Source organism: Tasmannia lanceolata, unplaced genomic scaffold (genome assembly GCF_043159265.1).
Source record: "Tasmannia lanceolata isolate RefF3 unplaced genomic scaffold, GAP_Taslan_0.1 ptg000003l, whole genome shotgun sequence".
Taxonomy (NCBI): domain Eukaryota; kingdom Viridiplantae; phylum Streptophyta; class Magnoliopsida; order Canellales; family Winteraceae; genus Tasmannia; species Tasmannia lanceolata.
Window position 1 is genome coordinate 10,101,434 of NW_027518680.1, and position 25,744 is coordinate 10,127,177.

General features: G+C 39.1%; 2 protein-coding genes across 3 annotated transcripts in view; both read right to left on the reverse strand.

Annotated features, from left to right (window-relative positions):
• Positions 1 to 2,181: 2,181 nt before the first annotated feature.
• Positions 2,182 to 5,331, reverse strand: LOC143861127 (F-box/LRR-repeat protein At3g26922-like). Its single transcript, XM_077372054.1, has 4 exons — positions 5,164 to 5,331; positions 3,086 to 3,986; positions 2,838 to 2,987; positions 2,182 to 2,734 (listed from the first exon to the last, which is right to left on the reverse strand). Exons 1-4 carry the CDS (start codon positions 5,223 to 5,225, stop codon positions 2,444 to 2,446), a joined length of 1,404 nt encoding a protein of 467 aa, XP_077228169.1. The 5' UTR covers positions 5,226 to 5,331; the 3' UTR covers positions 2,182 to 2,443.
• Positions 5,332 to 7,350: 2,019 nt separating this feature from the next.
• The window catches only part of LOC143850608 (Tetratricopeptide repeat (TPR)-like superfamily protein), a 32,294-nt gene continuing 13,900 nt past the window's right edge, over positions 7,351 to 25,744 (reverse strand). For both annotated transcript variants that reach the window (XM_077359840.1, XM_077359846.1), the window contains 4 exons: positions 21,478 to 21,720; positions 20,336 to 20,979; positions 7,843 to 8,046; positions 7,351 to 7,757 (listed from right to left, as the gene is read on the reverse strand). In XM_077359840.1, the coding sequence (XP_077215955.1) occupies positions 7,576 to 7,757; positions 7,843 to 8,046; positions 20,336 to 20,979; positions 21,478 to 21,720 (1,273 nt within the window). In that variant the 3' untranslated portion in view covers positions 7,351 to 7,575. The remainder of the gene's footprint in view (positions 7,758 to 7,842; positions 8,047 to 20,335; positions 20,980 to 21,477; positions 21,721 to 25,744) is intronic.

Sequence of the window (25,744 nt, forward strand, 5' to 3'; positions counted from 1 at the left end):
AGTTATGACCGCGTCAACCACGCTCTTGGCCGCGTCCGCGCTGAGTCAACAAGGATTTTTCTTGGCCACGTTCCGCATCACATCCGCGTTTGTAAACACTGACAGTAATACTCAAGCTAAGAGGAGTGGCCCTATTGACCCCTTTTCCTCTGATGTCTTTTGTGTCTGAAAATTCCTTTTCAACTTGAATCCAATATAATGTGTTTTGGAGCAAATGTTGGGCAGCAGGGCGATTTCAATTGACAGGTCTCCTTCAACAAATTCTCAAGCACTGTCCAACACTCATATGAGAGAGGTTCTGAAGGTTCCTACTTCCATGGATGATGAAAATGGCCAAGTTTCTGAAGGTGTGCTGGAGACAATGTTACGCTCAGTTCTGATGATATTGGCTCAAAAGTTGCGATCAGAATACTTATTATGCACTGTGCAGAAACCAGTGTAGAATGTTATTTGGCCAATATGAAATGAGTTTTTTTACAGTGTCAGCAACCAGAAGCACCTGAGCTACAGAAATTAAATTCAGCTCCTACTGAGCTTTAACAGAAAATGTGAGTTTGAGAAAATCATGTGGCTACAAATTGTTGGGTTATGTAGAGTTTGGAAGATTTCATATAGCATAGAAAAGGTGTCCATCTACAATTAGAGTTGGTTTCAACCTTCAACATTTGCAGATTCAATCACATAGGGGAGGAAGGTTTCACTATTTTGAAAAGATGAAGAACGGAGGAAAAACTCCCTACTCCCTTTTGTTAAGGAAGGTCCGAGCTTGAGGACAAGCTCTTTTTTTTCCTCAATCACTTAGGGGAGGAAGGTTTCACTATCTTGAAAATTCTATCCTTTTTTTTCTCTGAAACATCTTTCTTTCCTCCATTTCTACTCTTTAGATCTATGGATTTTCAGCTTATACGATTGCGTTTTTGCTCATAGATTTCGTAATCCATTTGAAGTTTGTTGAGAGAATAAATTTCCTGCTCCCTAATTTGGATACTCCAGTCCATGAATTTCTTGCATATCAGTCTTCTTTTCATAAAATTTTATGCACATATGTCACAAATTTCAGATCTGATCTCATATTTCCGAATCTAGATCAGAACTGAAAATTTTCCAATCACTTCTGCCTCTTCGCCCTACGTCATACTCTGGGTAAGTTTGAGTAGTTGATCATTGGTATAAGCGGGAAAGTGTCAAAGAACAATCCTAATAAATCTTATGTGTTTTCGATGTTGTCGAAGCATTGTTGTTGAGGATTATGATCAAATTCTTTGAGTTTCCTTTGATTTGAAGGTTCATAATATTAAGTTGGAGAGCAATTTGAAGGCCAACAAAACAATCGAAAAAAAAAGTCTTACGTTTTAGAATGCATGTTTCCATTGGTTGATGAATTGGGGTATTTTTTGTCTTAATTTGTCGGCCAATTGGGGCTATTTTCCATGGAGATAACAAGCATGGTTTTATTTTATCTACGGATAGGCTTGCTATCATTCATTGACACTGAGAACAACCCCAATGAGTAAGGCATAATATACTAGCCAGGTAGCCAATCTCAAAAGTTTATTCACTTAAAAATTTCCAAGCACGATACCCAATCCCAAGAACAACTTATCCAAGTTTTGGATAAGATTGCTTGTGTGGGGGTTGAGATCCATAAAGAGAGGAAGTGGGGTGCTTTGTTGGGTCCTCATAATGTTTCCAATACTAAAAAAATTTCCATGGAATATTAGCATACCCGAGGGTGAGTGAAGCCGGGAGAGGGAGAGACTTGAGGGGAACTGAGTGAGAAGAGAGTAGAAACAGACTGACAACAAGGGGGAAAAAAACTCCATTCAGAATATGACTTATTTTGTTTTAGCCACTACTTGTATTCTCAAGTCCAGCCCCCCCCCCCCCCCCCCCCCCCAAAAAAAAAAAAAAAAACAAAAACACACACACACACGCACGCACACACAGCCACCCACCCACCCACGCACACCCATTCTCACACACAACCCCCACCCGTCTCTCGCCACTTGATAAGCTCAATATTCCATGGAAAGAAGTCATCAACATTATCATAAGCTAAAATCATGTTTATGCTATATGCGTCCCTTCTTTTTCCTTATTGGAAGAGACAAATGGCTTCTGAGTATCATAGGTTCCATCAGTTATGGTACTCAACATAACCCTTTTGTATTAGAAGATCGATTCAAAATGGGTAAATGCATATCATGAACTGTAATGGTGCAAAGCTTCATGGCATTCAAAGAGTTGTTAACAGTCTACATGAACAAAGGAAGTTATTAAAAGATACGCAACAAACCAAAATTCAAATTCAAGCTCTTTGTGGAGGCAAAAACAAAATTCAAAGTCAAGCACTTCAGAGAGGCATATTGAACCAGAACGTTCAATGGATTGTCATTCCAAGGAATCAGAGCTCCTCAGAGCTCAGAGCTCTCTCTCTCTCTCTCTAACCATAGGTCTTGAATTCCAAGACAGCATGTTGAGAAGCCCTTTGCAAGAGAGAGAGCTTACTTATCTCAGCCTCCATTTGTTCCTTTAGACCCTTGTAGTAAATAATACTCATTCTCTTAAGAACATATGCATTCTTTAGTAAAAATTCCATAAATCCAATTCCACAACAGTTGTTTAGATAACTCATATTGATCCGAACCGTTGTTAGGTGATACATCAAACACTCAAAAGGTTCATGTCTCTCCCAATACGTTTCATGAACGAACCCTTTCTCCTCAAAGAAACCCTGAAAGTAAATAACTAATAATAATAAGGGTCTGCAAATTAATCTGCAATTATATGTAAAAACTATAAAAAAAAAAAAAAAAGGGATTTGTGATCATTGGGACCTTAGTTATAATGATATTGAGTTCTTGCAAATTGGAGCAGCTCCTAAGCAAGCAAGACAAGAAACGTTCAACGTCATACTTCACATCTAGAGTTAGCTTCTTCAGATTGAGACCAGACAAACTTTTCGGCAGTTTCATCCTGTTCAAAGACTTCAGAAAAGCAAGGGATATACAGCATGAATTAAGAAACTAATGATGCAGTTTCAATAGTCAAAGTGACATTCTCGGACAAAAGTTACAGAGCAAACCTTGGCGGTGGATTCAAATAACTTTAACTTGAGACTCACAACATGACCCAAATTCATCAGTAGCTCAACAAGCCTCTTAGCTTCATTGCAACTATAATAGCGAAATGGTTTATAGAAAACCTCTTCCAGGCGGGGAGCAGTCTTCAAAGAAACACGTGTTGGCATCGAAGAATGGATCTCCAATGATAGGAGATTGAGTGCGCTAACCCTGACTTTTCTAAACTTCTTTTCCTCTAAAATATCATCAAAAAAGCACAGGCTCTCCAGCAACTGGCAAGAAGAAATGAGGCGTTCCAAATCGTCATTAGTTATAGAAACATCAGTGACTGCGAGGGTCGTGAGGCAACTTATGCCTTCAAAAACAGGAGGAAGAACTACGTTACACCTGATTAATGTCAGCTTCTTTAGAGATTGGCAGAAGTAGGCATCAGTAGGGAATTGATAGAAACCGCACGAATTCCAGAGATAGAGATCTTGGATGCCGTTTCTGCAAAGGAAGAGGACAAATTCATCCAAATTATCTGTGAATTCCTTCCGGATTGGGATACAAATACTACAACCAAGGATGGGATCTCGGCAGGAATCCAGGATGTTCTGCACAGCGTACGCCCATTTTCTCATCTGATCCTTATAAATCCAGGACAAAGTAGGAGGGTTGATTATAAGGTTCATGTCTAATTGCAGGTAAGGGATGGAACACCAAAGATATCTCCATCTCTTGGATAGAACAGAGGTTCTCACTGCTTCTCTTAATGGAATTCGAGAGAGAATCAAACTAAGAATATCATCTGAAAGATTACTGATTGGCTCTTCCTTTTTCCCCTTTCTTGGTTGCAAAATCTTTCTACTAAGTTTGCTTTTAGTGCTCATCCACTGTTCTGAAATCAATCTAAAAATCCAGCTACAAAAACCCCCCAACAACACAAATCACTTTCAGATAAAACTAGTAGAATGGACTCTGTACCATAGAAATATTTTACCAAAAACCATAATTTCCTAAAATAATTCAATTGTGTAAAGAACAACATAAATGAAAACTAACCCATTCTTCACTGCTGATTGGCAGATTTTTTTTTCAAATAAAAATAAGCCAAAAGATCAGGAAAACCCCTCAATTAAATCAGCATTTCTGATATGTATTACACATTTAAACCAAACAATTATTCAACAAAAAGCTCAATTAATAAAGAAACAGTCCGAGGCAAGGCATGGAGCAATAGGGAGGACTGCCCCATTTGCTCTGAAGACCACCTAATCCCATGATAGATAATGTGTGCCGCAACCCAAAAACTGAATTAAACTTTCTCACTGCTACATTCGAACTTTCTCACATAAAAATCTATGTGAGCTTTTACCAAAAATCTATGAAGCTTTATATTAAGCTTCAATAAACATAGTCTAGTATTTCCATAAAAAGCTTTTCTATACCTATTTAAAAAATAGCATATCAATCCTTTTTGCTAATCGTTCCAATATAATTACCTTTTTTTTTTCATAAAGGTATAAAATGATGCAGTAGAAAGCATTTTATTAAAATGCAGGACTCATCACAGGTGCCAGTATATCTTAGTTCTACAATCTGTTGCTGCTAATAAACCAAAGACAATGCATCCATTTCAGTGGTTTCGACTTCCAAGCTCTGGGAAACAAAATTCTTCTAGTAGATTATTCCAGAAACTAAGATGAATTGTTGGCTAAGAATCAGTCTCAATAAAATCATGAAACATATTATCTAGATGAACAACTCAAATATGTTGTTCATAGTCAATTTATTTTGTTAAACAGGTTGTGATGTGGCCAAACCCAAGAGGTAGAAGAATTTTTTCCATTTAAAATGAACAAAAAATCAAGAAAAGAAGATGAAATTAATATCACAGAGAGCAATCAGCATACATACTGCTATGAACAGTGGGGGGTGTTCATCCAAATACACTAACTATCAATTTAATTGCTGATTTCAAAACAACAGGAAGTTCATCAAACTTCAAAATTGAAATGATATTTGCCCAGACTTGTTCTGATAATGGCACACCCTCCTCTAACTGGTTTTTTTAAAAGAAATGGAAGAAGAAACATACCCAGCGATTGAATCGTTATGAGGTGGTGGTGATGAAGAATCCATCTCCAATCCCTTCACCATCTCTAATCTTATATTTCTCTTTTTCTTGATGGGGCAAAGAAGCAGAGAGAGAGAGAGAGAGATAGAGGCACTACAAGCACTACCTCAGTTTTACTGCTGTGTGTGTGTGTGTCTTGGCCTTTTATAAAACAAAGAACCGGAAATGTAATAGGAGGCAAAGGGTAGTAGTAAACGATACGAGACCGCGTTTGAAGACTAGGGTGCGTGTGTTTGAGGGTGACCGCGTTAAAGAGAAGGTGTGAGTGTGTAAGTGTAACATGTGTTCGGGGGTAAGGGAAGATTTATAAAAGATGTTAGATGCCCTCTGCTTTATTTATTTATTTTTTATTTTTTTGGACCATGATGCCCAATGATATGTTTTGATAGGGTGAGTCTCTCCAACTCAATTCAAACCCGTGCATCGGTGGGGCCCACCATTTTTGCCTCATGTTTTGCCCGGAAAGTCCCACCATCTCGACCAGAGCCCATGTCTCCTCCCTGATGCTCAATGATATGTTTTGATAGGGTGAATCTCTCCAGCACAATTCAAACCGGTGGGACCCACTATTTTGCCTCATGTTTTGATGGGGTAAGTTCCACTATCTCGACCCGAGCGGCCGAGCCCATGTATGTGGTGGGGCCACATTTTTACACATCATGTTTTGATGGGGTGAGCCCATTTTCTTAGACCCATGCATGAGAATGCTCATATATTGAAATGAAATTCCCACACCGTTGATTCAAAACTTATCACCGGCAATCAAGGTTATTTTGGTCTTTTTACGAGGTAATCTTTGTCTTTTCATGTATAAGGACATTTTGGTCTTTTTGAATGTGTAAAAACAATCTACCATTGGAATTTGATGGCATGACCTGATTTGCAAAATAACGATTCTATTTCCAAATTGTCAAACTAGAAGACTCTCTTTTCAAATAAAGCAAAGTAGAAGACTTCTTTTACCCCCAGTCTTCCTCCTTAAAAAAAAGCAAACAGAAAAACTTTGTCAGAGAAAGAGAAAGGAGATGCAGTTACATCACAAAATATTAGGTAGATCAACGACCCATAGTGTCAAGACCTTCGATCGGTCTATTCGAGACCCTCGGATCAACAATCCAACGATTCAGATCATCAAGACCCTCCGATTAACAATCCAACGATTCAGATCATCGATCCGGCTGAAATTAATGCAGAGGAATGCCTTCCAAAGGCCGATTATCAAAGGACAAGGAGATCACAACAATGACCAAATCAGCGGCCCACGTTGATCATCATACTTCAAGAGTCATAAATTAGTTTTATTCTCTTTATTAGTTTTTTTTTGGTATATTTTAAGTTGGCCAAATTTTAGAGATTGAGTTGGACGTCCGAAGTAGAGAAACATTTTAGAGAAATTTTCGGAGTTCATTTTATTTCATTGTTTTAGTAGAAATAAAAAAATTTGTTTTAGTTGAATTCGAAATGGCTATGCAAAGTTTACAATAAGCATGATGTAGACGAATTTCGTAAGTCTTGATTATGAAATATAATTATATTGTAGTCTCATGCCTCACTCCTTCGAAATTGTCTTGGCGGAGACGCAGAGGAACTAAAATTGGATTTCCATCTCGGTAGTCTCCCGCTGAACCAATCCACCTGGGTCTACAGGAAGTTTTCGGGATGCCCCTAATAACCAACGAATGGCAACTGCTTTTGCTTGTGTAGATTGAGTGTTTTTCCTTGTGTAGATTCTATTTCGTTACCGGTTTGTTGCTTTGAGGCCAAAAACTCTGTCCCTGGATCTGCCGGCCAAAGAAGAAGACCTTCTTTGGCTGATTTTAGTTTTACAGAGAGAGAGAGAGTCCGAATTTCATTTCAGTGACGGATCCCGTCTTGTTTGCTTTGGTTGGGTCGGGCTTTGGAGCTGGTAGAAGGAAAAGGAAAAGGAAAATATGAAGTTACGCTTGTTTATAGAATTATAGGTTCCAAACAGCCCTCTTAATCTCGCCACAGAAAAATCTGAGCGGTTAGAAGTACAAGTGACCCCATTTGATCTAATGATCCAAACCATTCATCTGTAGGTTTTGCTATTGGACGATCCTAACCCTCCGATTTGTGGTCGTGTATTTAGACAGTTACTTAGTTTTATATTTTATTACAGTCTGTTCAACAGATGCAACCTAGCCAATTTTTTTTTTAATGATAAAACCTAGCCAATTTTACAAATAATCGTCCATAAATGTTTTAAGTTTCAAATTGATAAACAGACTTGCAACTAGATTTTACATCTAATCAGCCATAATTGTTGAGTTTCAAATCGATACGTAAGTTTAAATTAGCCCAAATAATTAGAGTAATAATTGTTAGGGTTTCAAATCCGCAAACTAGCCATTTTCACTGCTTCACCTTTTGCAAAACCTTCCAATACCTCGTACAAGATGGGTTAGAATGAATTGCCCGAAGAATCCATCTCTCTGGGCTTTGAGATAACTCTACACCAGAAAACTTGTTGGTGCCGACCTTCGACTGTCTTGCTAGCAAATGCATTTGAAAATACAGTTCGGCGGGCCTCAACTCTGTATGAAATAGAAACAAGTGAGGCAAAATGATGAACAGAGAAACCTTTTAAAGTAAGCACGTGTTTGGGAAAAGGCTTAAAACCTGCGGGCCAAGAAAACCATTCGAGACGAAGGTTCGTCTCCCACTTTGTTCTAGCACCTAGGCTTGCCTCAGCTTGAGCAAGCAGTGCCGAGACAATAGGTAAACGGTTAAAAGAGGCCTCCTGTGCTTTTGTAAGGCTGTTTACTGCAAGTGATAAGAACTGAGAACCTGCCTGCCGTCTAGCAAGCTCCATACAGATGGCACCTGTTGGAAGAAACCCCAGATAAACAGAATAAAACAGTTAGTACAGAATATAGTTTGAATATCTTCTACCTAGGCAGACACTCAGCACTTTCGGAATTTCACAATTCCAAGTCACTTTGTATGCTTCAGAAGATTTCTATGCATTATAACCAATTGGACCAATTACCAATGAGGGACAAACATTAGGCAGAATTATCAACTGGACCCAGGCTTTTCAGAAATTACCAATGGGGGACAAAATCTGTCTTGTCAGTAAAAGCTGGACGAAAATACCCTTCGGTATATAAAACACGTTTTGACTTTGGAAGGGGGTTTTCAAGTCTCTACGATTGGGGTTATTAGGTATCAAAATGGGGTTACCAATTTCAGAATGGGCTTGTCAAGTCCCTTGAAAACCCCTTTCCAAAACTCTAGTGCCCTCTGCCAATTTTCAGGGACTTGATATGCCCATTCGAAAATTGGTAACCCCATTTTGATACTTGATAACCCCAATCCTAGAGATTTGAAAACCCCATTCCAAAACTCCAATACCCTCGGCCAATTTTCAAGGACTTGATAAGCCCATTTAGAAATTGATAACCCCATTTTTATACTAGATAACTCCAATCCCAGAGACTTGAAAACCCCCTTCCAAAACTCTAGTATCCTTGGCCAATTTTCAAGAACTTGATCACCCCATTCGGAAATTAGTAACCCTATTTTTTATACTAGATAACCCCATTCCTAAAGACTTGAAAACCCTCTTCCAAAACTCCAAAATTCTCGGCCAATTTTCAGGGACTTGATAAGCCCATTCTGAAATTGGTAACCCCATTTTGATACCTAATAACCCCAATCGTAGAGACTTGAAAACCCCCTTCTAAAGTCAAAACGTGTTTTATATGCCAAAGGGTATTTTCGTCCAGCTTTTACTGACAAGACAGATTTTGTCCCCCTTTGGTAATTTCTGAAAAGCCTGGGTCCAGTTGATAATTCTGCCTAATGTTTGTCCCTCATTGGTAATTGGTCCTAACCAATTTTAGATGCTAACTGAAAAAATGGGAAGCAGAGGCGCAAAAAAATTACAAAATAATCTAGTTTTAAGACCTGAAGGTACATAAGCAGAAGTGATGGGCAGAAAAACTCACGCAACTGAAAATAACAAAACTGAAAAACCATTTATAACCATATAGCTGACAGAGAAATGTTGCCATTTCAATTTAAATCTGACCCAACCACCTACTTCAATCTAATGTTCCAAAACATGTTGGAAATAAATCATTGGGCTTCCACGTATGACATAACCAAATCAATGAAGAATTTGCCACCTTTTAACAAAGTTGAAGCTTGAACCAAGCTGACTCAACCTGGCCAAGTTCAAAGTCAATCACCAAGTTCCTGAAAATTGTTTTCTTCATAAACTTTTCAGTTAAGCAGAAGAAATCTAATAAACTCTCACAAGCAAAATAGTTTACCAAAAGAGAATACGAATAATATATAAGAGAGAAATTTATATGATAAACTAAGATAAACAAACTGCCATCCTCCTCACCATTAACACTTTTACTTACTTACAATTTTACCAAAGTCGTAGCCAGGTTTTAAAAGTAACCTACTTTCTAAATTTAGGTATGTCTAGAAGTTTATAGAAGTTGATGTATGCTTTCCACATAAGCTACTCAAGACTTCTTTTAAGTCCTTTTAAAAGAGACAAGATATCACTAGCATTTTCTAAAGATGAACCATTGATAGCGATTAACAGAAGAATCAGGAATGGCCCGTCATCATTAACATAGAGAGGGGGAAAAAATACTTGTAAGCTCAGTAACCAGTTAGGTACAATCCCTCAAGGGGGAAAATGATCGAAATCCTCTTAACTCATTCCTCCCAACCACGCTACGGTCAAGAGAGTCCCCACACTATTGGCCAAATGGTAAACATGCCGAAATGAGGCTTTCCGACCTGCAATAGAGTCAACATCTCCATTTCGTTAGCTAAGTGTGAAGGGAATCCTTTCCTATCATGAACCCAACATATGGCATTGAGAGAATCAACCTCCAAAACCAAGTTCTGAAGGAGAGATGAGTCCACTAAATGAATATCACGCAGAAGCGAAAGAACCCATGCCTTGTTGGAATCAGCTACCCCAATATGACCAAAAAAGTCCCATCTATCCTCTATGTCCGCTCCTCAAAGAAGCCCCCTGATAACAGTAGCCAGGGCTTCCTAAGCTAGAACTATTTAAGTTTAGCATCATGAATCTAGGGTAAGGAGACCATCTAGTAGGTCTCTCAACACGAGGAACGTCTTCCCTAACGATGTCCTAGGATAAGTGAATCGATGACTAGGAGATGCCTCTGAAATCACGAATTGTAGCCCAATGAATTATGGAAGAAGATATGCTATTGAAGATTCTAGAGACTCATACTAGAAAATTTGAAATCCTAGCGTTTCGCTCCTTCCAAACCATGCACAAGGACATAATGTTTGAACCCCTACTGAATTTTTATTACTTACTCAAGGATGCATGGAAGAAACGAATGGTTCTGCATAGTCAGCAGGAGCTTCAGATCACGACAAAAAACCCACCAATCATAGCGTTTGGACCCCTGCCGAATTTTTAAGATCACATTACTTCAAACCAACAACACAATTCCCCAAAGCATCTTGTGCGTTGGTACTAGTTAATCCGTTGAAAGAGCCAACCATTTACGGATTGTACAAGGATCTGAGCGGACAAACTCCTACCTGTCAAACCAATCATTATAATCGACGGGGTTGAATCTTCTCAGGGGGGGAGAGCATGATGGCAGATCATTCAAGATGCCACGGAGAATTAAGAAGTTAAGAAGACAAGGCCCATCATTAATGTTAGAAGAGTTTTATTTAGGCTTCAGAGAGTTATTTATGATGTTTTAAGTTGTAGGGGGTAATAGTCTTTTTCCCATCAAAATCACTTGCATTCTTCTAATTATGAGTGCTATAAATAGGCCCGACATGTATTACAAAATTTTTAAGAAGTCTTTAATTTATTAGATGATATTTTAGTCTAGAAGTGTTAGATTTTTGTTTAGGGTTTTAGAAATTTCAAGTTCTCCTTATACACACACGCGTAGCCTCAGGGCACTTTTCTTTTATGGTATGCAATGATAGAATGAATAAAGATTTGATATTTTTTTCACTTTTGTGGATGTGACGCCTTTTCTGTGATGCTTCATAACAAGTCAATTTTCTATCCCTAAACTCCTCTTTCGTTTTCTTTTCTGTCCCTAAAATCCTCTTTCTTTCTTTCCCTTCTCTCTCACTTTTCTCCTCTCTTTTTCTTCTAGTCCGCCTTTCTCTTCTCCCATCCCCCATTCATCTCTTTCTCCCCTTTCCCATTTCATATCTCTACTTGCTCCCCTTGTTCCTTACCTATTCCTCTCCCTTCTTACAACCTTGCCATCCCCCTCGGATGGGTTCATAAATTGTTCACCCCGGTTGGGTTCATAAACCGCTTCTCTTTCTACCCCTATCTCCGTTCATTCTTGATCTTGATTTCCTTCATGATTTTAATAATTAAAAAAAAAATTGAAATAGTGATTTCATTAAAAGAACCGAGATGGTTCAAAAGATACAGAGCAGAAAAAGGAGAAAATCAAATACAATTATGGAGGGAGATGATCAAACCACTCCAAACTAGATCTGGTAACGCCAGCTTTGGCTAGAGAGTCAGCTTCACCATTTGCCGATCTCCTGACATGCACATAAGATACAGAAGAATCTGATACAAAATCAGCGATCTCCTCAATAAGACTAAGAAATCTCCAAGGAGGGAGGGCAATACCAGACAGCCAATGAATTACATTAGAAGAATCTCCTTCCACTATCACCGTATTCAAATAACTTCATCTAGGTGCAGGATACCCGAATAAGCTGCTCTAACTTCCGCCTCATTTGAATCACTAATACCATTAGGACCCGAGAACGCCCAAGACACCTCTCCTTTCTCATTCCTAAGAAAACCTCCAATCCCCGCCGCGCCTGGATTTCCAAAACAAGCACCATCAAAGTTTAATTTTAGAAAACCAATTGGAGGCGGGACCCATTTTGGAGTGACTTTCCTTCTCATTGATGCCTCATTACAAATAATCTGCCACCCTTCCCACAGATCATAGGCTGACACAGATATGAATTGAGGGGAGCTCCTTGCCCACTGGATGGTTACTGCTACAATACACATATAATGCCCATGGGATGACTTGGATTTTCCTTCGAAAACTCTATTGTTTCTTTCTTTCCAAATAGACCACCACAGAGCCAACAGAGATATTCTCCGAAGCATCTTTCCCTTCTTCTTCCATGGAACAAAGTCCCAACACTCAATTTGTTGAAGAGTAGATTTCGGGAAAACCCAATGGAGGCCAAATCTTCCCAATAGCAACCCCCAAATTTCTCTTACATACAGTGTATAAATAAATGGTCTATGGATTCCCCATCCTCCATACAAAATGAACAGTGATCAACTAACCACATGCCTCTCTTTCTCAGAAATTCAATAGTTTGGATACGGCCATTGCAAACAGACCAAGCAAAGAAACAGGCTCGCGGAGGGCAATGAAAAGACCAAACTCTTGCCGATAAAGATTCCACATTCTCTGAGGGATCCTGATCATAAAAGGATTTTACAGAAAAAATTCCAGATGAGCTCCACTTCCAAATCCTTCTATCCGATCCTGACCTCTTAATATAGCATTTTCAATTAGATCAAATAATTGGGACAAAGATGTCAGTTCTCTTTCGAAGAAGTTTCTTCTAAATTGAGGACACCACACCACCTTCTGATTTACTCTTTCAAAACAGTCACAAACCAAGACTTCCTTCACTGATGACACAAGGAGTAAATCTGGGAACATTAGGCCCAATGGATCCTTTGAACACCAAGAATCAAGCCAAAACCTAATCCGATGACCCGAATAAACCTTAAAATGGCAACCTCTTTTGAATTCCTGATTCATTTTAAGAATATCGCTGATTCCCAATTTCCAGAGAGACAGCCATATTTACTCCCTATTACCCTCACCCACAAAGCTGATTCCTCCTCTCCAAATCTCCAAAGCCATTTGCTTAAGAGAGCATGATTAAATCTTTTTATTCTCCTGATTCCCAACCCGCCATAGTTTCGAGGAAGGCACACCTTTTCCCATTTAATCAAAGGAATATCACCCTTGTGATTAGCTCCTCCCCAAAGGAACCGGCGCTGAATTCTTTCAATTCTTAGAATTACACTTACAGGGCACTTGAATACTGAAAGAAAATACACCGGAATGTTAGCAAGGACCGAGTTTATCAAAGTTAATCTCCCTCCTTTTGACACTAAATTTCTCTTCCAAGTATCCAGTCTCTTTTCTACTCTTTCAACAATAGGATCCCAAAGGGATTTAGAAGGCCTACCCACTCCCAAGGGAAGTCCAAAATAAGAGGAGGGAAAGATATCTAACTTGCAACCCAAAATCTTAGCATAGATCCCCATCTCTGCTGAAGGAACATTTATCGCAAACATTCTTGATTTAGAAAATTTTGATCTCTGCCCTGTTATTAATTCATAGCATCTCAGAATCGCCTTTAGATTTAGTAGTTTCAAAGATTCCGGAACACAAAGTAGGAGGGTATCATCTGCAAACTGCAAAATAGATACTTCCACTCTATTCTTCTCCACTGAGAAACCTTCAATTAAATTCTTCTCACTCCCTTTTTGAATCAGTTTACTTAGAGTTTCCGCAACAATGACAAAAAGGAAAGGAGATAAAGGATCTCCTTGTCTTAAGCTTCTTGAGGATTTGAAAAAACCTTTTGAGGATCCATTTACCAAAATAGAAAACCATGCCGAGGACACACATCTTCGAATCCAGCCCCTCCAAACACATCCAAACCCCATTCTCCCAAGAAGATAATCCAGGAAATCCCATCCAACTCGATCATATGTCTTCTCCATATCCAACTTGCAGACCACTCTCTTTTCACCTTTTCTCAAATAGTAGTCAATTGATTCATTAGCAATGAGGGAGCAATCCAGAATTTGCCTATTCCTAACAAATGCACTTTGACTATCCGAAACCACCTTTGGCAGGACAACTTTTATACGGTCAGCCAGGACTTTTGATAGAATTTTGTACAAACAGCCCACCAGGCTAATGGGCCTAAACTCCGATACTTTTGAAGCTCCCTCCACTTTGGGAACTAAGGCAATGAAAGTAGCTCCCGTTCCTTTATCCAGCTGACAGCCTTCATGAAATTCCTTAAAGAATCTGAGAATGTCAGCTCTAACATAGGACCAACAGGACTGGAAGAACACGAGGCAAAATCCACCTGGCCCAGGAGCCTTGTCCCTATCCATAGAGAAAATAGCGTTTTTAATTTCATCCTCTTCAAAAGGCTTTTCCAAATTGGAGCTCTCCTCCAAAGACAGGCTACTAAACTCCACATCCTCCGGAAGTGGACGAGACAAATTCTCAGAGGTATAGAGAGAAGAGAAGAAATCAACAAAGGCCGAAGAAATCTCTTCCTTGCTCGAAATCGTAATACCATTTTCAGTGATAACTTCAACTCTGTTCCTTCGCCTTCTGGAGCTAGCCATTGCATGAAAATAGGCTGAATTCTTATCCCCTTCCTTTAACCATTTGACTCTAGACTTTTGCCACCACGATATCTCTTCATGCAGAAGAATCGCCTAGTGTTCTTGATTGATTTTACCCAACTCTTCCCGATCCTCTTCCCCACCTAACCGACGCTCTTCTAGGGCTTTCAACTCCACCATTCTATTCTCCAAAACAAGTTTTTTAGCAGACATCTGTTTTTTCTTTTCTCCCACCCAAGATTTTAAATTTTTCTTGACAAATCTTAACTTCTTACCAATAACTACATCCGCCTGCCCAGACTAGATGACCACCATTCACCCAGTTTTTCCTCCATTTGAGGAAAATCCAACCATGCAATTTCAAATCTAAAAGGAGGAGGACCCCAAGATTCCAGCCTTGGGTCGAGCAGAATGGGGCAATGATCGGAAACAGAATGGACTAAAGCTTTTTGGGATACATCCGGAACCATGGCCTGCCACTCTGCTGATATTAGAAAACGGTCCAACCTGCTTCGACTCTCACCCCTAGACCATGTAAAATACGCTCCAGACATCGGGAAATCAATGAGTTCAAAGTCTGCGATGAAATTGGTAAAGGCTCTCATATGTTGATTAGATCTGTTACATCCCAGCCTTTCCCCTACGGATTTGATTTCGTTAAAGTCACCCCCAATACACCATGGGTAGGGACACAAACTTCTCATACTACCCAATTCTGCCCAAAAAGCCAATTTATCTTCCCTTCGAGACGGGCCATATACCCCGGAAAATAACCATACTGATGCATCCTCTACCTTCGTAAACGCCACTGAAATAGAGAACTTTCCTTTCCAAACTTCAGTGTTTTTCCAGCACACTGCGTCCCAAGCTACTACGATACCTCCTGAAGCCCCCACCGATGGAATAAAATTAAAATCCCAGTCCGCCTTCACCCTGCAGCTCCTCATTGTTTTTCTAGAGATTTCCTCCAACTATGTTTCCTGAATGCAAAATAAATCAAGTTTTGAATTTTTAGAATTTCCTTTAATTGAGTCTTCTTCCCTTGAGATCCCGACCCATTTGAATTCCAAGAGATGATCTTCATAAAGGGACTACCCTTTATGGTGCACCTCCCCTTTCTCCCCCCAGATTTCCTTCCCTTCTGATCTGATAGAGATTCTTCCTCAAACGCTCCCCCAATATAATTTATACTTGATTTTAATCTTTTTAGTTCCCTCTGTCTTTTTATACAAATCTTCCGACCTATTTGCCATGCTCCGGGACTCCAGTTCTCTCATCTCAACCACTTTTATCTGGGATCTGAACTCATCCTCATTTCCTGCAAATACATCCCCTAACTTTCTACTCAGATCTAAGGTGTGATTGATTGCAGATTCAATTCCACCACCCCTTTTTGATTGCCTAGTCTTCAAAGAGATTCCACCATCGGCGATTTCCTGACGATCCAGACTAGCGCCCTCTAGTGACCGAACCCCCAAGTCGGATGCACGGATAATAGCCTTTTTGGATGAAACCAGTTCTTTTCCGCCATTACTACTAACTTTAAGTTCAGGGCACTGACCTACAAGACATCCAGAAAGCTCCAGAGGATAGGTCAGCTTGCCAGCAAGGAAATTAGAAAAGTGCATACCCTCGTCAAATTCTTCCAGACTGATCTTAATACAAGAGTTACACAGAAACCCCAAATCTTCCCGATGAAGAGAAAAAATTGCCTGATTATACTTCTTCCAACTAGAGTCCCCTTCGACTAATATCATATCTTCAGCTTGTGATCGCAAATTATAGCCCTCCTGCTCAGCAAAAAAGTGCACGTCCCGATTACTATTTTCTGCAAACTCATCTTCGGATGCAAAATCCAGACGAGAGGCTATTTGCCAAAAAAATTCCTTTCGGAAAGAACCCTCCCCGCTGCAGTTTTTCAAGATCAGCTAAGATGATTGCCGCTTAATTTTAGGAGAGAGAGAACTGTTTATCTTCCAGTCCTTACTTGAATTATTGAGGATACTCAAAGTTGACCCAGAATTAAAGTTAAGCGAGAAAGCCGCTGGGCTTTTCGCCGACCCATGGGCTTCTAAATTAGCCTGGGTATCCAAAATCCACGGGCTATTGTCACTTACTGGGGTCCACAAAATTCAACGCCAGGATATTGCCATCTGGAGAAAAGATTTCCTGCAGAGGACAGCTGGACCCACCGACATTTAAATCTTCAAGATAAATATTAAAAATTTGCGAAGAGTCTTCTGCCGCCCTTTCCACAGGACTACACCCAATAATACTCCTCCATCTGAAATGTGCAGGCGACCCATCATTTCGAATTTCAAAATCACCGCCAGAATCCGTAGTTCTATCCTGCGCCAAAATAGCTGGATATCCTTCTCTACTAACCTGTGCATCCTCGGATATTCCGCCGACCGCTGGTTCATCCAATCTCCCGGCAGCACTATTCTCCACCTCCAGAAAACCATTTTCTGACCCCAGCTCTTCTTCTTCTTGAAAGCTACTTGAAGCCTCCATTCTTCTTGACCTTGCACTTTCAACAACTATAGATTTCACAGCATCTGTAAGGACCCTTTCCTTCAACTCTTTAAACAACCTCACCCATCTCGAGGAGCCATTTAGAGACACCTGCACGGAGAGTTCCTGGCCTAAAACTCCTGCAGAGGAGATCAGAACCATTGCATCTGAGTAACCATCCCCAGCTTTACAAGAAGGCCCCAACTCCACTACTTTGCCAACCCTTTCTCCAATCCTTCTAAAATTAACTTCACACCATGCCTCAGGAGGCACCCCTTCAATATTCCACCACTGGCAATTGTCTTCTTCCCCAAACTTTTCCCTCCACAGACACAGATCAGAAAACGGAGAATTGGTAGCTCTATTCCACGCCTCCATTGTTTGAGCTCTATCCACCCCAACTTCCAGAATAATTAAGATTTCCAGCTTAGATATTTTATACACTACTACCTCACCCTTTGAAACAAGCCGTCTTGAGAGCCACATCTCCATAGCTTGAAGATCTCCAGACCATCCTGGTTTTTTAATTTTTCCCCAAATACCCAAATCAGCATTACAAATTGATTGTAATGGGATTATTTCAACGTTATAAGCGACACCCTCTGAAATCAACGGAGTAACCCTTCTAAGATTGCTCTCAACTACCCTATCACCTTTTGAAATAACAGGATTAACACCCACCATCTCTTGCTGAACTGGAAAGTTAAAATCCCTTCCAGACCAAACCTTTTTACATCTCCAGCATTCCATCCTTTTTTTGAAATTTCTGAAGCCACATCTACAGCAACGCCAATCCCCTAACCCCTCAATCCTTCTTCTAATCGCAACCCTATCAACCCTCTTCGCCCTTTTACCTTTAGCTTTTACCCAAACATCCTTCCTTTTAGGATAATCACCTACTGCAAGCCCATTATCCGCCGCTGTCACTAATCCCAGGGGGATTACATTAGCCCCACTGACGAATTTGGGGGGATTCCAGACCCTTTGATCCAGCATATCAAAATGTGAAGAGGGAGAGACAATCTGGATTTCACCGACACCGATGGGTTCGGAGATTCCGAAGCCTTAATCTCACCTGAAGATGATACAGAATCAGAAGAGGAAGAGCCAGAAATTTACTGGGCCGAGACCGATATCTCCTCTGAGATAGAAAGCAACAGCAGAGACGAGGAGGAACCAGACTTTTTCGAAGAGGAAGAAGACACAGAATCAGCAAAAGAGAGAGATGAATACGAGGACTATTTCAAAGACGAAGAAGAAGATGCAGAGAACACCTCAGATGAAGATTATGCAGACACAGATTCCTTCCCAAGGAGCTATCGTCGCAGAAGAGAGTTCTCGTCTGGATCGACTAGCTCGGAAGACAGACCAGATTCCAGGAGCAGAAAAAACTAGACGGCTGGAAGAATCTCACGTGAGAAAAACCCATCTCACCGGAGAAAAACCATGATCGATGCTATGGGTAAATGAAAATCAAGTATAAATGATTAAATAACACAACTATGTTTAAGATAAGTGAGTATTGTTGCCAATTATAGCATGGAGATGCTTTCTACACTTAAAAAAAAGATAAGTTTCAGGCATGGGAATGTCATAATTCATTTTGAAATTGAAATTGAGATCGAGAAGAAGGGGATATCAGTGGGGGAAGGTTCGGTGCTCAAATCGCGGTCGTCCTTCCAAATGGCTCCGGACGGCCTCGCTGGCCTGTTTGATTGATATGCCGGAGTCGAGAAAGGCAAGGTCTTGATCATTTTCTTGATATTAATCTCCTTCTTGATCTTGATTATCTATTCTTTTTCTTTATCTTGGCTGTCACGGATACACATCAATTCCAATCATTGGCTCTACATTCAAGTTTCCACCATAGTTGTCAACCCATGACTCGACTCGTGATTCAAATTCTTAATTTCATGACTCATGAATCAACTCAACTCGTGACTCGTAAGAGTTTTTGACAAGAGCAGAAATTTAATTGAAAAAATATATAATTATATATCAAAATATGAAGAATGTAAAAAATATAACCAAATAGCACATAGATAAAGCACCAAGCCAAAAATAGAAAAAGCTATATGCTTGCAACTTGCATGTACAAAAATAATTAAGTTCTAAGTTCCAACTTTTCAACCATCAAAACAAGAAAACCCAGGGGTCAAGCCTCTTGCTCAATGGTAAAGGCTTTGGTCTTTGATCTTGAGGTCGGGAATTCGATTCCAGCTTACCTACCAAAAAAAACAAAACAAAACAAAACAAGAAAGCCTAGGCCCAACGACTCGACTCATAAGAATCTTATTTTTTTGAGTTGACTCCCAGCAACTCGTTCGAGTCACTACACGAGCTGGACGAGTCTTCAACAGAGGCGAGTGACCCATGCGACTCGCCTCAAAAGCCCAGCAGCTTGAGGCAAGGAGTTGACTCGTACGACTCGTAAGAGTTTGACAACTATGCGAGTCACCAATACAACTCGCTTCGAAAGCCCAACAACTTAACTCGACTCAACTCGGGAATTGACTAGTACGAGTCGCAAGAGTTTGACAACTATGATTTCCACGATCTTGACAAGGAGCTCCAAATTATATAAAATGCAATTGCATTTTTTATTTGAGACTTACATTCTAAGCAACAATTTACTCTGATGTAACCACGGTACATTTTTTATTTTGGTGAGGAACGAAACGAAATGGTACCTAAATTTCGGTAATTTCGTCGAAATTTCGAATAAAATAATACCTTTTTATTCCGTTAAAGAATTTCGATCGAAATTTCGTCCTAAAAAAACGAGATTTTGTGCGGCAATACCAAATTTCGCCCGAAATTTCGGGATTTCGGTTTCGGATAAGTCCGAAATTTTAGCCGAAACCGAAATTTAAAACCATGGATGTAACTAGATATAAGACAGATAACTATATTCCAACCAAGGTTGTAGCTTTGATCTAAAAAATATAACTCCCACAACAACTTTATAATTCTCTGTTGAAGTCCATGAATATTGAACTTCTAGATGAAGGTGCACTAGGAGCTGGTTTGCAGTGGAAAAAAACAGAAACCAAAATATCATACCATAAAACCACATTCCAATCCAAGTAAAACAAAAAAGTTTCTAGCAGAACATCAAATATTGCAATCTTTAGAAACTAAATAAATGAAAAAGTACTGTGAGTGAAAGAACATAGATACCATGAGTTAGAAAAAGGCAACTATCAGCATCCCCCATTGAGCAACACTGTGCTAGAGCCTGTTCTGCATGAAGGAAGTCCTGATCCCATAAAAAGTTCTGAGCACGTACTAAATGAAATATTGCCATCCACAGATTCCATGAACCCCCTCTCTCATTCAAACATGCCTCAAAGTTCAAATCTAAGGGATTCAAATCTATATGTAGTTTGTGTCTAGATTCTATAAACTTGAGAGATACCCAACCAATTGGATAATCTGTCTTGAGCTGCAAGCATTTCATATACTCATCTTTCAGGCCTAACAAATCCCCTTGTGCTGCATATGCACGACATAACTGGAAGTGTGCAAAAAAGGCATCAACATTAGGGAATGGAAGCAGTGATGCATTTGTAGCCTGAGTGATGCATCCAGAATAGTCTCCACATTGCAAACTGATCTCAGAGGCACAAAGTAGAAGTTGAAACATTTGGTATTGATGAGGCCGATCTTTCTTTGAATAGACTTCATTGGAGAGAGCAGTGACTAGCAATCGCTTGAGTGTAACACAAAGATGTCGAGGAAACTTCTCTTCCCGAGCCTTTTGTAGAACAGTAAGTACAAGCAAGTACTGTGCCTTATGATTCCACGGTTCTTGATGCAACCATCTGTTCATAGGATAGAAACAAGAATTTCAACTTAAATACTAAAGTGCGGTGGTTATAATTAATACACAGCACCCCAAAATGGCTAATATCCATCTTATTGCTTCAAAGACTTGTGCCAGTACTGTGATACTCATAATTTGTAGATGAATGAAATTGTTTTAGGCACAACAGTGATGTTTTGTTTATTTTATGAAATTGATAAAGCATTTTCCCTCTTGGTAATATATATGGACTTATAATATTTATACCATCTGTCAGATTTGATTCTGGGGATAGTTTTTTTTAATGGAAAAAAGAAAAACTATCCCTAGTTACTATGCCATTTTATGAAAATTACTTAACTCTTCTATGTTCAAAAAATGCCGAAAGGCAGATCGTTACTATGCCATTTTAGTATTTTACAGAGGTTAAAAGTCATCCATGGGTGTTGATGGCAGCTTCCCCAATTTCTAAACTATTGAAACCCAATAAATTTACTAACATAAAATAAAAAGATACCTTTGCAAATGCTGTATTGCTGCTGATCCATGAGTACACGGGTCTTGACAGGTCGGGAATGAAAACTTCAGTTTTGTGGTGCAGCTAGAATAGCATGAAACTGCTGCAGAGCCAAGGATCTCATATGCTGATTTTGAACCTTTAACAACTGGATGTCCAGGAGGGTCCATGATGGTGCATCTAGTTGCAACATGAGAAGCTTTCCATTCTTTAGTAGATAACAAATTATAACTAAGTTGGTTCCTGCCAGAAGTGATTCCAAGCAGAAATGTAAGAAAAAGATGTCATAGCAACTAAGTAAAATAAAAGTAAATAGCCATGCAACCTGTAATAAGTCTAATGACAGCCTCAACTAAATTATCAAACTCACGTGGTTCCATTCAAAGATATGTAGTAGCTTTAAAGACAAAATGGAAGAAACAATTAACATGTTAGGAAATGCACAATGAAAGGCAAGGAAATGGATTGGATAATCAATGAAACTATGAAAGGGTGATGATGACAGTGATAATCAGTTGCATATATGCAGGAATTTGCTGGTCAACCAATCTTCAAAAAGAAGATCTCAGCAAAAGGCCCTTGCAGCAAATATAAAAAACTATGCACTTCTCTAAATATGTGGGGAGGCGAATTTGAAAAGTGAATAGATGTGCCGGGCACTGTTTAAAAACTCCTCAAGTCAATCATTGACTCGCCTGAGTTGACTCCTTGTTGATTATCCATCTACTGTAGATTGTCACAAGAGGCAAGGATAGGTATCATTTGAAGTTAAAACAGATAGCTTGGAAGCTTACAAAGACACTCTTCCATCAACATGAAAGATCCAAGATAGCTGGACAGAGCAGTCAGATCTAACTGGCTTTGTCAGGGTAGTCGGGATGATTGCGATCCATTAGTGTGAGAAATCAAATGCCAGCCGTTTTAACTAAGATATGTCTGCAATCTAACAACTAGTCATTGCATGAAATAAACACAGATTATGTGTGCACAATTTAGCAATTGTTTATCACGACAGAATTTTTGATACTAGTGCATACACCTAGAGGCACACCTCAGCATGAGGTATAAGTCCATGCCTTGAGGCATATGCCCAAAGGAATAATGCCTTCGAGACATACACCTCTCTGGATAAGGGGTGGCTGAAGCTTACAGCTCACACCCACGCTTTGGCACACATCGTGTTGGAGGCATCTGCATTTCAAAAAAACAAGAGGGACCCGCAGCCCCCATTACAGGTCAGATTTTATTTTTTTTAATTTATTATGAATTCAAGTGTCGGTTTCCTTACGTGTTTCGGTCATCATGGAAACAGAAACATTTCAGTTTCGGTTGGAAATGCAGTAAAAACGTGGAAACATATGGAAAAGCTACGGAAATAATCAAAATTTAAGATGAAACTTCAGGAAATGCTAGAATAACTGCAAGCATACACACAGAAACCATCACATAAGTAAGAAAACTATCCATAATGGTTTAAAAACACCGAACACCTATTGACATGCGTTGTCGCTATGTTTGGAACAATATGGTGCCTTATCAAAATACAGTAGTGCTACATAAATAGACAGTTATAATTAATAAAAAAGGATTGATAGATATTTGGTTATATGTATCACAGACAATCACCTATTCGATAAACATTTCCATCTGTAATATTTCTTTTCATTTACGTATTACAGACAGTCACCTATTTGATAAACATTTCCAACTGTAATATTTTTTTTTTCATTTTGTCATTTTGATAATGAGAATACTCTCTTCATTCTGTAGCCTTTGACAGACAGTTAAAAAAGGAGTAAAATAGAGTGTTGTCATTGTCCAAATATCATAGTGCTGATAGTAGTCCTTTCTATAAAGCCTAAGAGATAGGGATTACGGGTTAGGTTTTCTTTCCTCTCCCTTTTAGAAGGCGAGTTTATGATTGAAGAAGAAAGGATTACCTTGTTGGCTTTTTGAGACAATTATGGATGCTTGACTGAGGCCCCTGACATGATGAGTGAAATAACAATGCTCATGATGGTGGGAGATCTGACGAATCACAAAAATGAGAAGAAGAAGATGGAGACGGAGAAGAAAAATCGATTAATGCAAGGCAACGACCTTATATGCATCATTTGAGGTATTTCTTTTGAGATGTTTAATACTTATTTGTAATGACTGTGATTAACTTTTCTTTAATAACCCTAAGATTTAGGCTTTGGATCGATGGATCTAAATTTCAAGGGTGGGGATCAACGATCCATCGTTGATCAACCCTTGATCGTAAAATTTAATCACTCTTTTCCCTTCGATTTGCCTAGATCCGTAGATCTTAGAATCTATGGCTAGTGAAGGTTAGATCTAAATTCTCTAATTAAAAGAAGAAAATAATTTCCGTGGAAAATAGCACTTAAAAGGTGGAAAATTTTTGAATTTTAAAGTGGAGGGAAGAAACCCACGTTTTTCCTTGTATGGAAAAACGTGCATATATATGTGTGGGTCCACCTACAAATCCTTTCAAAAATCCATTATAGTATACTATACTTTAATTAGAAATAGCATTATCAAAACTACTAAATATATATATATATATATATATATATATATATATATAATATTAAGGTAAGTATCAATGAGTATATGAAAGATAAGTTAAGAATGTTGGGGAGGGGAAAGTTTCCTTTTCTTTTTAGAGATTTGATTTCCACTTGAAAAGGAATCTTGAACTCCTTCTTTTGGTATGATTGACTCTCTTATGTAAAATTCAAATCTCAAAATTTTAGGAGATTTCTTAAAGGATAAAATCTAGAAATTTTTGGGAATATGAGCAATCAAATCCCAAATCAAGGGATTTGATTGTGAGCAACTACCATAACTCTTTTCCCTCTCTTTTATATATTACCTATATGGTAGTCATGGGAAATCAAAGGAATTGATTGATGGCAACTTACCATAGCCTCTCGCCACTCACCATAATTTCCAATCTTAAATTAAGGAAAGTAAAATAGTATAAGAAGAGTGATGCACTCCTCCCATTCTTGCACAAAAACGTGGGAATAGAGAGAGAGGGTCACTTTAAAACAAAAAAAAAAAGGAGGAAGAAGGGAGAAGAGAAAAGGGGGAAGGGAAAAACCCTAGTCATCTTCAAGCTTTGTAGCATCACAAGTAAGTATAGTGTACATATTTATATTTAAATCTCTTGCTGTTTTAATACCAAAACCAGGACAGCTATAGTGCTGCCTGCGTGATATATACTTGCTGTTTTTAATACCTAAAACCAGGACAAGTGCTGCCTGTGTGATATTTAAATCTCTTGCTGTTTTAATACCAAAACCAGGACAGCTATAGTACTGCCTGCGTGATATATACTTGCTGTTTTTAATACCTAAAACCAGGACAAGTGCTGCCTGTGTGATATTTAAATCTCTTGCTGTTTTAATACCAAAACCAGGACAGCTATAGTGCTGCCTGCGTGATATATACTTGCTGTTTTTAATACCTAAAACCAGGACAAGTGCTGCCTGTGTGATATTTAAATCTCTTGCTGTTTTAATACCAAAACCAGGACAGCTATAGTGCTGCCTGCGTGATATATACTTGCTGTTTTTAATACCTAAACCTGGACAGCTATAGTGCTGCCTGTGTGGTATTTGTACCTTAGACAGGGCAGCAGTTGTATCGTTGCAGGTACCCTGCTGACCCCAAAGCCAGGGGCTCCTCCCGATAAAGAAAATATGAAAATGATTAAAAAGGACCTAGACCAAAATAAGTTGACCTATTTCACTTATTGATTTGCCTACAGGAGCCATCTCGTCCTACTGCGATTATAAGATTAAGGCAGATGATAGCTAAACTTTGCTCGTATGGCTTTCAAATTATACAACAAGAATGGTGAAGTATCTAAATCTTTATGTTTTCGAAACTATTCTATGATAAATGAAATTTTGTCTCTTGTATTATATATTGGAAATGGAATCTGATTTCTAATAAAGATTTATCCGTTTAATTGTATTTGTCAAACACATGAAGCAGTTTGGAAATATAAGAAATATCCAAAGAGGAAATGGGAAAGGGTGATGTGAAACCTTGAGTTATCCCCGTAATAAAAGGTATACAACTTGGGAGAACCGCGCAACTCCTAGTTGATGTTGGAATCCTACGGAGACCAAGAGTCCCTAGGCGGTATGATCTATCGTAATAAGTCCCCGCGGAATCGACCGTGTTGGCAAGGGCAACAAGCTAGTGGGAGCTGGAGTGCCCTGGGTATAAATGAAATTGTTATGATAAG

Bases quoted from the DNA above. Each gene is read 5' to 3' on its own strand.
- LOC143861127 (XM_077372054.1), bottom strand. From the start codon at position 5,225: ATGGTGAAGGGATTGGAGATGGATTCTTCATCACCACCACCTCATAAC. The intron at 2,988-3,085 runs GTTTGCTCTGTA...GCTTTTCTGAAG, and splicing joins TATTTGAATCCACCGCCAAG to TCTTTGAACAGGATGAAACT. The intron at 2,735-2,837 runs GTCCCAATGATC...ATTTACTTTCAG, and splicing joins TCAATATCATTATAACTAAG to GGTTTCTTTGAGGAGAAAGG.